Here is a 14,537-nt window from a genome sequence, read left to right on the forward strand (position 1 = left end):
ACTTCATCATTTCCTGATCATCTGCTCAAGTGTAAAATTCTTCAAACAAAATGTATTATATGCTTCAATATTTATTGAAATAAGAATACAATTAGTTTGAATATGATAATAACACAATTATCAAAAGGCAAAAACTTTTATTAAACCTGTACACTATGGTTAAATAAAACCAATTTTTATTTCAGTTTCCACTGGTAAACATGAGCTTTGGCGCAACTTTTAAGCTTGGATCACAGCGAAAATCTGTCTGTTTGTCCTGCATGTGTGTCGCACAAACGTGTGAAATTCATCAAAGCGCGGCGGCAAACACCAAACATGGGGCAACAAGGAGGCCGCGCTGATGATTTCATCATCACATAAGAGGGAAGTATTAGAATATATTTGTACGTATTCAGGAGGAAACGAGCCGCAAAAGAAGAAGAGGAAGTCGCACAAGCTAAGCTGGACACGAGAGATGAAAGCTCCCTTCTCTGTCGCGCGCGCAGGGGCGCAGACAAACACCGCGGGCGAATTATTTATTATGAGCTCTGCTCTCTCACCTGCGCGCAGCTTTATATATATTTAACCCCTGCTGTGTTTTACACGCACTACTTTTAGTTGCGGGATAATCAAACAGAGTGAACTTCCTTCCCTTTTTATATTACGTCTGTTTTGATCCAACGAGACGTGGCGAGGGCGAGACAAATTGATGATTTTAAAGCCGCGTCCAGAGGTGCTGCGAATTCAGCCAAAGCCCCAGAAGTGTTGCTGGCGAAAAGGGGGTGATCGAGTTGTTGAGCCTGGTTTATTTATTTGTTAATGGATGCTCAGATCAATTACCATATCTGTAAACCGGCAACCTAATCATTTGGCTGTTGTTCATTGTCGTTCTGCTGGGATTTATTTGCTGGCTTCATGAACACCATATGCTAGGGAAAGCCTTTATTATCGACGATGAAGAGAGCGAGAGAGAGAGACCAATAGACCATAAAATGAATGCTGATATTAATCAAATAATCCAACCAAAAACAAAATCATGCATGTACGTTTATTAGATTTAGTGGAATTTTATTGATAGGAATGTTTAAATTGGTTAATTGATTTAATGGTTTACCTAAATGTTTCGTTTGATCAAAAATTAATTTGTTAAAAAAGTTCACTTGTCAAATTTTGTGTTAAAAAATTATTTTGTGTAATATTCAATAATTTTCACGAAAACTTGTTAATTAGAAAGAATAAAATATTTTTAAAGATTGATTTTTGTACTAATTCTTGTGTCAAAATAATTTCACAGCTCATGAATTATGGCTTCAGCCCGCAACGGAAACATGAAGAGCAGGATTTGTTTATCTTAAACAATAAACTACTCACAAAACCCAACAAGGAAAAGCCGATTTTAAATCCAAATCACCATTTTTCAATTAATCGAGTTAAATTGATCAATATATTTTCTTTTATTTTGTTAACCGAATAAAAACTAGATTTATTAAATTTGCATGTAAATTAACGGAAGAATTCTCCATCAGGGAAGTGTTATTAATTTGAGCCAGAAACTTTTCAAATGAGATTTTAAATAAATTTACTTACGTTACAAAAAAAATAATAATAGATAAATTTTAAATATTAATTTCAAAAAATTTATAATTTGTGAGAAAAATTTGGATACAGAAAACGTTTGTTTTGTTTAAATCGTTTTTAAAAATTGAATAAAAAAATTTAATAGACCTGTTTTTTTCTCAAACCTCGTTTTTTACATTGACGCAACATTTGCATATATATTTTGTAAAATAAAAATTTTCTTATAAAATTGAGCGCAGATTTCCTACTTGCAATAAAATCTATAGTGTCACGATTAAATTATTTGTTGATATGATAAAAGCAATCTGTTAAATCTCAGTCAGACCGAAAATGAAAAGGATTCTTTGAAAAGCGGCTGCGGATTGTGAGACGAATGCATGTTCAGTCGTTGTTTGTGTGCGTCGGGCCGATAATAGCCGCGTTTGCTAATCCCACGTTGCACTGTATCATTGGCGTGTGATTTGAAAAGCTTTTGATAATCTCGCGGGGGGTCCGAAAGGCAGCGCGACGCCGAACAAAGTGAAAAAATGGTACACGAATAAGAAGCTGCGCTGTCAAACAACACAACTCAATATTTGTAACACGCAGGCTTTTTATTATTGTCTGCGGGAGAATCGCAGCAGCCAGCAGCAGTAAAGTAGCAATCTTTTATTTGCCATCATCTTCAAACGCTTGCGTGACATGCTGTGAGAAGATGAATGTTTGAACTCTGATCCTTATCAAAAATGCTTCCACCATGGATCATTGAGAAATCTTATTTTATACGCAATCTTTCATTCCGATAAATTTTTATGAGGGTCCGTAAAGCTTTATACAAAGTTTCTAACTCATGTATTTATTTACTTATGAAGATACTTATACTTTCATTATTACTTCCATGTTCTAAAAATTAATATTATTATGTGATTATGTATTGTTCTATGATTCTCGCGGTCAATACAAAAATTTAAAAATGACGAGTTTAAAGGGAAGAAAGAGTTTAATCAGATGTCTGCTTAAACTTCAAATGTAAAATAAACAACAAATCTTAAATAATCGCCATCAGAAAAATCATTTAGCTTTTGTTGCTATAGTTCTTTTTTTTCTCAAATATCATATTTGTAAACAAAATTTATCAAATGCCTAACACAAAATCAAATTTATCCATTATAAATTATTTTTATTTTTATATCCTTTTATTTGCACTCCAGCATATTCAATTCATTAAAATGCACTACACTTTACATAATTCATTTTGCAAGAAAAAATTAAGCCTATTTAAAATAATCCCACAGTCAGAGATTATTAAAGCATAAAGTAATTTTTTTCTGATCTCGCGCTTATCAAAAGCTTTTGTTTCTACAAAATCTATGACGCATTTTATCAAATTTTTATAATCCATTTTAAATTCCTAACACAATAATGTACAAAATGTCTCGATAGCAGATACAAATTCTTCTTTTAATTTAAAAAAATTATGTTTTCACGTTTTCAATATCCCAATCTATAGAGATCAAGTAGAGCTTGACGGCTTCAGATTTTAATTCACAAATATCCCCTTTCACGTTATACACCAGAAAGTTAACCCTTATCCACCAACTCCATAGCTATAATATAGAGCGCCGAGTTTCCGGCAAACTTTGTTAATAAATAGGTTGATCACCCTTATGTAATTAAAGTAATTATAGGAAATCTTACAAGCAGCCGCTGAAGATGAGTGTTGGAAAATCATAATCACGAGCAAGCAGGCTAGAAACTGCTCAAGAGCAGCAAGATAAATGTATCAAGTTTCGCAAGCAACAAGGCGGTGGAGTAAAAAGAAGGAAAACTTGCAACTCCTCGTCGACTTGAGTAATTAAAATTATTTTATTAAATTTTGTGTCGCGGCAGTTGGATAAGGAAAAGAGGCCTTACACGTTGCTGCCGGTTGGAGTTTTATTGTTACATTCCAAAGAATAAGAAAATTACTTTTTTGCCCTTGCTGCGTCTTTTATACACTAAACTTTTGAAGAAGAAGAAGAAGAAGAAGAAGAAAGAAACACGCGAGATTTATAAAAACGTTTCCATAATGTCTGTTATAGTAAAAAGCATGAATAATAATTAAGTTTGGAAATCTTCTAATTGTCTATACTTTGTATTAAGAGGAAAGCGTAAATACTAAAAAAAATTATATCATAAATAGCTAATAAACGTAACCTTTTTTAGGGCAAAATTTCAGTTTTTTTTTTTAATTATAAATAAATCAAAACTTATTACATACATTTTAAAATCAGGCTTGATGAATATTTTTAGCCAATCAGCATAGAAAACCCAGCTGGAAAATAAACTTATTAAAAAATCAGTAATATTAGAGATTTTCTTATCATAAACAATTTTCTTTTGTCCCTTATGGCACATTATATCATCTCATCATGTGATTTGTATAATATTTAGGATGTGTGTTTGAAGTTATAATGAGAAAAGGTTCTACAAATATATGTAAAAAAAAACATGTTTACATATTATTATTCTCAATCTAACGCACACATTGACATAGCTATTCTCTTAAATTTTTCAATATTCTTCTGCAGAGTTGCGATTTCATTAGCAAGATATTGCATATTTACATGTAAATGCATGATTATTTCAAATGTGAATATTAAATTAGAGAGGTTTCTAATTATAAGTCTATGCCTATTATTGCTGTTAAGTAAGATTATTATTCCGAAAGGACCGAGATGACGATCGGCGTCCTGCCGGTGGTGCTTTGCTCGCGATTCGGCCGCGAAGCAGTTTGAAATCAGGAAATAGTTTTGCAGGCTGGTTTTGCTTGCAAGTAAGCTCGGCTTACAGGCGGCCAAAAGGCACAGCCATACTTGAGTCAATTAAATAATTATCCTTAATTTATACAAAAAAATGGCAAGATAGAGAATCTTAAAATTCATAAATTCACGCAATGCAATGAGAAGCGGAAAATCTTTTGCCGAAAACAGAAAATCTTCGCAAGCTGGAAACTCTCTAATTTGATTTTCCAGGCCACTGACCTCGCCTGTCTCAAAACCTCCAAGCGAACAAAAAGATCCAAAAAAAAAACCGACGCACAAGCGGCATTACTTCCATCCGACTAATTTCCATCACACAACGCTTTCTTCCTTTAGTTTGTAGACACAAATGATAACGCCGCGCAGCCATTTGTAATTAATTCGGGGGGCATCCCATGACAAAAAACCCCGCGTGCTGCAATCCAAAAACCCGCCCATGCCTTTTGCCGTGAATAGGGCGAATGTTTTTCCTGCTCAAATCGCGGAGCGAGACGAGTCCTGCCTGCTTTTTGTATTCGAACGAGTGCCGTGCATATATCGGTGACAGGCCCGCCGAGATTATCCGCGTAGGCAATATTATGTGGATCATGGGATAAGCGCACTATAATAGCTCAATCGCTCCGATTTGGAGCAGCTGCCTTGATTTCTTTCATAATATATGGTCGACAACGGTTGCTGATGAATTTGGCGCGGATTAAAGCCGAGAGACGCGCGCTTATCCGGCGGCAGGAAATATACAAAATGTTGCACGACAAAACGCTGCCGAGGTCGAACGACGCCCCACGTTGGTTTTCGTATTCATTATGGATGCTCGAGCGGGGAATGAATTTTATTTTTGTAATCTCTAATGCTTGTGAGACTGTCCGCTGCAGACCCCGCATATTGTCATGCAAGTTGCTTTATTACATGCTTAGATTGTAAACGATCTGCGTGTCAAAGAACTCAAAAAGGGGCCACCCAGGTAATTTAAATAATTTAATCGATTTCATAAATTTAAATTTAAATAAATTATTTAAGGTATGAGAAAATGCAAAAAATGCAAAAATTGATTTTGAGGATTTTCATACATTTTATAAGATATTTATTAAAAATTTTATAACTTGATTTTAATTTAAATTAATTTATAATTTAAATATAATTAATTTCTCTTAAATGCTTTTTATCTTGTGATTTCATGATTTGCCTTTGTAATAACAAGCATTAACTTTTGTTTTTTTAGTTCATTACCTGGTGTTATAAAAAACAATAATATAATTTTCTTCGGCTAAAGTTGCAAGACTGCGTTTTAATTATTGGAAGGCACAGATAAGGTCATTTCTAATTTAAAAAATCCAATAAGCGCGATTTAACTAATTGTAAGTACTTTTTTTATTTTTTATTAATTATCTGAATATTCCAGTAAAAATTTGATTATAAAAATGATATTAAGATCAAACTTTTATTATACTTAAAGTGACTTGAAGCAGATAAATAATTATAGAAGCGCCATGATTGTTTTTACATAATACACAACATGCTTAAATTTTTCTACATAATTTCCATTTTTAACAGGATTTACTCTTCTGCGCTAAAAGTTTGTTCGTGACTGTGAAAATTAGGATTATGTCGCGGCAGGTGATCTGGTTTTGGAATAATTTAGGTTGAAACACCTCTTTACAAGTTGGCGAGCGGTTCCGTTATTTGCTCACAAAACCCACGCAGGACTCATGGGAGTCGATCATTTTGCCTCCGCAGAAGAACAGAATCGGTACGAAAAATGTGGCTGTGCAGAATTTTTGCTTTTTGCTCGATTGCGCTGATAATAAGCTTGGCGAACTGCGCCAGTTTTCCAGCGCCAGGAAATACAACTGCCGATATATTTGAAGATGAATTGGAAACGACGACAGAGCTTATGGGTAATTTATGTGAAATTTCGGATTTATAATCTAATTGCAAAAAAAAAATTATCAGCTAGCAATACTACTGGTACTCACCTCAATGATGACCTCAGAGCGCCGCCGTTTGGTCGTCCAGGAGCTGTAAATGGAAAGCCATGGTGGCTAGGGTTAGAATTTTTTACGTTAATTATTCATTAAATTTTAAATATTATTATTTCTGTTGATTTGTCCAAATTATTAAATCCCATTGTTTACATTCAATTGTTGAAAACTATTTATTAAATTTTTTGAGAAACCAACGTAATTCCATCACGTAAAAGACGTTTAGTGAAAGTTACTAATTTAATTGATTTAAATCTAGCTATTTTATTATATTTTATTTTAACTAACAATTTTATTAAGATGGTTAAAATATTTATTGAACAATTCAAAAGGTAAATAATTATGTAATTTCAATATTTAAGTAATTTTTAGTTTAGTGTTATTGTCATGTAAATGTATTTAAGTTAACTTTGTATAAAATTTATTTATAAAATTATGAGTTTTTAATATTTTCGACACGATTCTGTGAAATATTATTATTTTAAATTTAAAAAAATCATTCTAGGCGAAATGTGTGCACAGAGGTGGACAACAGCAAAAAAGCAGCCATCTCAAGCACCTCCTCAGCGTCGACTTTTGTTGTTTTTGGCAACGGAGAAAACCAAGTCAGTACTCAGGAAGCTAAAAATTGCGTTTTGACGCCAGAATTGTACTTTTGCACAATTACGTAAGCGCTCAGTCTTTCTCAAAATTTGAACTTTTTAACGCCCTTTAATATGCTTTCAGACGCGCAATTGGTAATCAAACAATCACGGAAACAACCAAATACCAGTGCTGCAGTGGATACAAAAACTCGCAAATTCCTTGGCACAATGGAAGATGCATTAAAAGTTAAACAAAGTTTAAAGAAAATTGACAGCTTTGTTGATTATTCAAAAACAAAAGAATATATTTTGCACTAATTTCTCTTATTTTGAGGAGCGGCAACAAATTATCACAAAAGTAAATTAAATTATCGCCTTTTAAAGGAAGAAAATTAAATAAATAGTAATCAAACACAAATTAATTGTTAAATTATGCGTTCCATGGACGCCATGGAAATTAAAAATACATTTAGTAAAATTTAAAAAAAGCTTTTTTGCGTCTAAATCTCTATTTCATGTCGTTTTAATAAAAAAGGTGTATATGCAACTCTCATTTTGCATAATGCAATATTATTATTTATTATAATGTATCATTTTAAATATAATTCCAGCGGCTCCTCCTATATTCTTTCAAACTGTAGAATAATGTAATTGCTACAGTTATGGTTTTAATAAAAATGCGTTAATGACGCAGGTACTCTAAAAGAGTGATAAACGTTCAATGCACACACGCCTTTCCTTCTATAAATTGTAAAGTACAATCTTGCAAAATAAAAATAATTATGAGGATTTCATAACTGAACATAAAAAATTATTGCTCACAAAAAAAAACAGGACGTTTCTGCGTGAGCTGTTTTTATGAATTTAATTATTAAAGCACTTTCCTCCTTGACAAACATTGACTGACGATAAAGAAATTTCCCGGAAATTTCATCATTTATTCCTCTTGCTGCTAGAAAAAAATATCATAAAATGGAAAATCACCTAAATTCGGGCTTCGGGCAATGCACATTATCTAAGTTAAATTTTTCCTTCTTACACAGTACTGCGGTCCTCAAGAAACATGTATTCAATATTTTCATCATTGACATTGTAATTTTTGTTGTTCTATAGTTCTAAGATTAAAGATTCTGGAACATTTTTCATAAGCAGTTTCACTATAGTTTAAATTAAAATTCCATTTACAGACAATTTTAAAATAAAATGATATAATTAAAAAACATTAATTTGTCAGTTACAAAAGTGCCTTCTAGATAGAATTTTTGCAATCTTTTGATATTTTGTGCATCCCCATGATAAAACGAGCTTGGCAAAATTGGTACGTTGCAAAGAAGGCCTAAAAAAGAACTGTACTGTGCCCGGTCAGCACCATCAGCCTAATATACATCATGTTGCAGTCGCAGTCTTTTGATGGTTGGGGCTTTGGTGTAGCAAGAAAGCCAAAATTGTAACGTTAAAATTCCTGGAAGTTAAGAGATCGGACTTTTTGTCCCTGTAAAAATTTTTTTTTATTAAAAAACAAATGGTTCTACCAGTTTTAGTCACGAGATGTGCGACCCTATTTCAAATGAGAGCTGCTCGCTGACCAATACAAGAAATAGAAAGTCTGTGAATGAGAACGAACCTGGTAGAGCCGTTTTGTTCATGAATAAATAAACAATAACAACAAGGAAAGCCTGATCTCTTCACTTCCATGCACGATCATCTCCTCGAGGGTTAATTTCTTCAAACAAATCCTTATCCTTATGCATTAGGTAAAATGTATCGCAATAAAATTCAAATTTACCTGCAGATGGCTGTGGTGGTTTTTCTGATTTGTCGAAATGTCTCAAGCACATCGTCAGTACGGTAAGCACAACACAAACACACGCAATTTCGATTATGCAAAAACACGCAGCACTAAATTCACAGAGGAAAAAGTTGTTTGTTTACACACTTTAAACTTTTCTAAAAATCCGCAGATCACCATCACCACCCTTCTGCGTGACCCTCCTCCGCACTCATATTATTATCCCTTCCACCTCCCCCTCGACCCCCTCGTCAGCAGCTGTAGAAAAATTTTGTTTTTGTTTATTTCTCAGAGACTCAGAGTCATTTCAGAATTTTTACGCAACACGCAACATATAATTCTGATCTGAACGTAATTTACGTACGTAGGTAATTTTCTTCTCATGACGACGAGTTAACCGGTGAGTTTTACAATTGAGAGGAAAAAAGGAAGAAATTTAATTGACACACTTTTTTGTGAGCAAAAGCAAGGATTATTTTCTTTACTTTTTCTGTGCTCCATAACCCTTTATTTTTTTTTTGTTAATGATTTTTCTTAAATTTTTATAGGAGCTAGCATAGTTTGTTCCCAATTTGTGGAAAACCAAACATAACGATGGGATCTAATCTGACATCTTTGCTGGCTGAAGATTCTGCAACAGGAGGCAAAAATGAGGAGAGTGCTGATGACCATCATGAAAATAATGGTCCAATAATTGGCACTTCCTCGAATGCAGATCATCAGCAGACGACAGGTATGCAAATTTAATCTATTTGATTTTCGTCTTAGTCGATTCTCTCATTAGAAAATGGCAAGAGTTTTGAAAATACTTGTGGATTGCCTTTGGAAATCTATGGAGAAGCTTTTGATGCAGAATTTACTGGTGTGGTTCGGCATGTGCAGTCGTACAATTGCATTTTTGTGGCTACAGATGCGCAGGTCTCTGTTGTTGAAAGGTGTTTGTGTATAAACTAATCGATTGAATATTTATTTAATCTTTACTATTTTTCCAGACTCAGTCATTGCTTTCAATCTCTTTTTGAAGCAAATCAAAAAGCTCAAAACAAACACCATATCAGCTATGGAGATGTTGTGATTTTGAAAGGGAAGAAAGGAGATTTTCTGAGGGCAGATGTAACTGAAATAATAGAAGTACGTAATTTTGAATTGTGTACTATTGTATATTTTAATTTTCTTGAAAAGGAATATGGAACCTCCAGTGGTGGAATCTTACAAGTTACGCTGATTGATTTTGGTGAGGTGATTCTGGTTGAGGCCCAGGATTGTGTGAAGATTTCTGAGGCGCAGTACCAGTTGAAGGCTCCTCAAGTTCAGAAAGTCGGCTTGAAAGTACATTTTAAAAACCTTTACAAAAGATAATATTAATTAATTTAAAATTATTGTGTAGATCGTCTACGATGTCAAAGCTTTGGAGCAGTTGAAACATAAAATCAACACAAAACTCTTTGAAATTCTGAAAAGGGGAGACAAAGTCCGAGTGTGTTTCTGCATCAATGATTCCTCGTAAATTTTCGAATGTTTTCAAATTATTTTTACCAGAATTAATATATTTTTTTAAGAGAAATGTTGCCTAAAGCCATTATTACTAAAATGGAGACATCTGAAGAAGAAGAGGACACAGTCAACAACCAGGTGTCTCAGGTCTTAGCAACGTCAAAGTCCAATGCCTTGGCAAAACTGAAAAACAACTCGCTCGCTGCAATTTCCGCCTCTTTAGAATTGGACTGTCCCAGCAAAGCAATCACTGGCTACGAACCCAAAGATGAAACAAGAGCCTGCAGAATTTATCAAATCCAGGGCTTCTGTAACAGGGCCAACTGTCGCAAAGAACATTTCATGCTGCATCCAGGTATAAAACAAAATTTAATTGATTGACCTCGATTTATTGTTTAATTTCCTTTTTTTTAAGATGGATGGACTCATGACCAAGAGCTGATTTTCACCAAACCTTTCAGCTTCCTTGACCTTGATATTTCTGCTGGATCATATCTCCTGATTTCTGTTACCAACACAACCTTTAGCAATTTCTACAGGTTCTATGGTCACATTTTGAATTTGCCTTCAGGTGATATTATGTGGTTCAAAATTTTTGGACAGGACATTGTATTGAACTGTATAAAAATTTCCAGAGCATGGTTCTCTTGATGAATTGAATCAGCAGATCTTACATTTGGCTGAAAATTCGAGCTTAGAAATTTTTGAAATCCTGCCTGCTTTGGGACAGATGGTCATTGCTAGGGATGACAAGGAGAACATTTTCAGGGCAACTGTTGTTGACTTCAATTATTATTGCGATAAAAGCAGAATTTTGGTAAGAAAAAAAAAATTATTTTCACCAATTTAAAAAGAAAATATTTATATAGGTCTTTTCCGTGGATTATGGATTTGAGAAGGAAGTTGATCTTCACAATGTGTGGAAAATGCATCCCTCCCTTCTCCACGTACCATTTCAGGTATTATTATTATAAATTAGACAAATAAATTTGTCTATTAATAATTGATAAAAATTGCTTAGGCAACCTTTTTGAGTTATCGTTTTAATTATTCTTTAATCATTTTGTAATTTTCAAAAAAAAAGCGAGGTTATAGTGAATTTAAAATTTAGGTTGTGGAATTCTTCTGTGAGGACCTCAACCCATCTGACATTCAAGTCGGCTCTAAAATTGAGGCTACATGTGTCAGGTAGGAAATGTGTATTTTATTTATTTTTCTTTTTTATCACCGAAAATCAATTTCCCTTTAGAGTTGATTCTGAACTGAACGTGGAGATTGAGCTGCAGAAAATTCTTTAATCTTATGAGCCTCTCATTTTATTCAACCCGTCAATTCAACTGTGAAATTCGTGGCAAAGCTGTGTCATCCAGATGGATAATATTTTCTCACACCTTTTCTTTTATTAAACAGAACTTGCTATGTGTGAAAGGGTTTCAATGTGTTATGTAGCCATTGTGCATCGATCCTATCTCTTTGGCCTGTATTTGTCGAAAGGGGTGCGTAATATTCCGGCGCAGCTTGCCTTTTGGTGCAGGATTGGCCGCGGCAGATGATTCGAGTTTATTTTTCCTAGTTTCATTAAAGCCGAAGTCAAAGGATTGAGAGTGTACACGGAAATAACAAAAAATAAATATAACAATGAACTGAAATATTTGCTGCATGCCTAGTCAATTTTTGCGTCCAATCGTGATAAGCTGGGTGGTTACTCTTGAAACGAACCGGCCATCTAATTGGCTTATGTGATTATGCCAAGCGCTGGAGTTGACAAGCGTGAAATGAGCATGTGGGGCAGGCCATCAGCATCAAACGGGTGCCAGTGGCAGTGCATGTTGCTCTTTTGAAAAACGCCGCTCGCTCTTATTAATTTTCTAGTCATATTAGTTTGCTAAGTTTAATATTTATTTAATTAATATTTTGCGACATTGAAATTTTCAAACATAATATTTTTTTCCAAATTTTTTATTCTCTTATGATTTAAAATATCGAAAACTTCTCTAGATTTTTTAATATTTAATTAGCCACATACAGAGCATGGAGCTCACTCGCGCTAATTTATTAGCTTTTCTTTGTCAGAATCGCGCTCACAGAAAAGATAAGTTTCCCTCGAGGCAGCTGAATTGTCACAAAGCAAGAGATTAATGCCCTAACCAGAGCAAATCTCTATCCGGCTTACGAATTAATTTTCTAAAAACTTTCCTACTGCTCTCCTGTCTTGTAGCAGGATCAAATCCTGTTTCTTGTTAATAATCTTGGATTTATGTTTTGCTCGTTCCTACTTCCAAAGCCCACGTAATCCTCCATTACAGAAAATGAAACTTTTCTTAAGAAAAAAAACCCAAAAGAACACTTCACAGCACATTAAATATTTATTTATTATATAAAAATCACACAATCACAGCGCAATGCAAAAACAAAAAGTTCACACAATTGTACTTAGTGTTGAAAATGATATTTTAACGCGTCAAGTAAATTTTTGGAAGGGACGTGGTCAGGGTAAGCAATCAGTGCTTTTTTAACCATCACATAGCCAGAGTGGAGTTGACCAGCCTGCAAATTGATTATTTACTTTTACCCCTAAATTGTACCAAATAACTTACCTCGAATGCTAGTTTTGCGTAGTTGTAATGAGGTTCAAAGAGGACGTGCGCCAGCCCCGCCGAGGCTTGGAAAAGAGACTGGGCCACGTTCGTGCGGCCCTGCCGTGCTTCCATCACACCCAGATTATTGTAGGCAGGGGCATGCGTTGGGTCTGCCATCAAAGCAAGGCGTAGACTTTGAGTTGCTAAATTTATGTCTCCGACGCCCTGAAAAAAATTATTTAAAATCCAGTTTTTTTTTTAATATTTCATATTAATTTACTATTGCCACGTGAGCTATGTTGTACCAAATGTCTGCCTCAGCCTCTTTATTGTCAACCAAATTGAGCGCCCTTTCAAAGCAGGTTATTGTCATGTCGTATTGTTGCGAGTAGAAGCAGCACAACCCCAAGTTGTTGAAAAGCTCTGCCGTGTAAATGCCTGTTTGGAGCAACCGTCTATTTTTTTAAATTTAATTTTAAATTTGCCAATTTTAAATTTGATTAAATCTACCTATAAAACTGGAGTGCAACTTCAGGTTGGTCAGAATAGAAATGGTGCATGCCAATGCACGCTATCGCTTCTATGTTGGTCGCGTCTTCTTTCAGCACTCCACGATACAAATTCACAGATTTGCACAAATCGCCCAGACCTTCGTAAAGCCTGTTAATCGTACATTTAAAATGTCTATGAAGGAAAAAGTTACTAATTTACCTTGCGATTTCAACTCTCATTGCGGTTTCTTTTGGGAAATACTCCATGCCAGACTGGCATACCTGAATTGCGGCCAAGGGCTGGTCCATTCTGGTATAAACCCTTGCCAACATTAAAAGTCCAATTATGCTTGGGGTGTCTCTCAGCGATGACCGAAGTTGTTGTTCAGCGTCTCTGACAAGACCAATTCGCAAGTAGCAGCGACCCAGTTGCAATTTCCACCACCAGTCTTTGAAATTCGACTTTTGAGTGCCTTGAACTGCAAATTCGAGCGCCTATAAAATAACAATTTTAAAAACTCTAAAACGCAATCAAAAAATTATATACTCGTTGAATATCGTTTTCGCAGTAATAAATATATTCAAAAAGAGGTTTTCCAAGACTAGGCTTCGCAGCATACTTGGCAAAATTTAATTTTGACAACTGAATGAACGGCCCTCCATTTTCGGTTATAATTGAAGATGTCCCGATTCTCGACCTCATTCCGGACGCAGTTGTCAGTGGCCGAGCTGATTTAGCAGTGCGCGGAGTTTTTAGTGCTTGCTCTATTGATCCTGTTCTTGGTGCCCTCGAGTAGGGCCGGACGACACCAGTGAGTGTGCGACCATCAATTGAGGGTGGACGCATCCCCTGCGTTGGGCCGCTTCGGGTTGAAGGCGCAGTAGTTCGAAGGGAAGTTCCCGGTCGAGGCACTTGAGCGATGGTCTCATCGTCCAAGGTCGCTTCGGCTAATCCTTCTTCGAGGTTCTCCAGGTCATCCACGTACACTTGCTCTGTCAAAGCGCGCATTTTCATCACCCAAGCAGCCTTTTTTTAATGAATTAAATTCGGCATTTTTTAGTGATGCAAATAATTTTATTAAAATATTCACCTGGTCCAGCGGATTGTGCTCCAGCAACTGAGTGCAAAGATTGGCACATTCTTCATATTTATGCCTTTTGAAGTAGCTGTGCGCTAAATAAAGTTTGTCCATCTTGCAACTTGGAGAAAATCAGAGAACAGAGGCAACCAAGGGCAGACGCGTGTTGGAATGCAGAGTCTCGCTTTGGCGCCACTGGCTAACA

General features: G+C 35.1%; 2 protein-coding genes across 2 annotated transcripts; one reads left to right on the top strand and one right to left on the bottom strand.

Annotated features, from left to right (window-relative positions):
* The first annotated feature begins 5,901 nt into the window (after window positions 1-5,901).
* On the top strand, window positions 5,902-11,772 carry LOC132195289 (uncharacterized). The gene is made up of 15 exons (XM_059617190.1): window positions 5,902-6,232; window positions 6,288-6,381; window positions 6,822-6,983; window positions 7,043-9,089; window positions 9,238-9,422; window positions 9,474-9,624; window positions 9,682-9,820; window positions 9,872-10,018; window positions 10,077-10,192; window positions 10,249-10,538; window positions 10,599-10,754; window positions 10,819-11,000; window positions 11,053-11,142; window positions 11,295-11,371; window positions 11,433-11,772. Exons 5-15 carry the CDS (start codon window positions 9,284-9,286, stop codon window positions 11,479-11,481), a joined length of 1,536 nt encoding a protein of 511 aa, XP_059473173.1. The 5' UTR covers window positions 5,902-6,232; window positions 6,288-6,381; window positions 6,822-6,983; window positions 7,043-9,089; window positions 9,238-9,283; the 3' UTR covers window positions 11,482-11,772.
* A 758-nt stretch (window positions 11,773-12,530) lies between these two features.
* On the bottom strand, window positions 12,531-14,492 carry LOC132195390 (tetratricopeptide repeat protein 8). Its single transcript, XM_059617342.1, has 7 exons — window positions 14,345-14,492; window positions 13,801-14,280; window positions 13,474-13,748; window positions 13,273-13,422; window positions 13,043-13,217; window positions 12,781-12,987; window positions 12,531-12,730 (listed from the first exon to the last, which is right to left on the bottom strand). The coding sequence occupies exons 1-7, from the start codon at window positions 14,444-14,446 to the stop codon at window positions 12,617-12,619; spliced, it is 1,503 nt and encodes a 500-aa protein (XP_059473325.1). The 5' UTR covers window positions 14,447-14,492; the 3' UTR covers window positions 12,531-12,616.
* Window positions 14,493-14,537: the final 45 nt, after the last annotated feature.

The sequence above is a fragment of the Neocloeon triangulifer genome, unplaced genomic scaffold, assembly GCF_031216515.1.
Source record: "Neocloeon triangulifer isolate White Clay Creek 2 clone unplaced genomic scaffold, ASM3121651v1 ptg000009l, whole genome shotgun sequence".
Lineage (NCBI taxonomy): Eukaryota > Metazoa > Arthropoda > Insecta > Ephemeroptera > Baetidae > Neocloeon > Neocloeon triangulifer.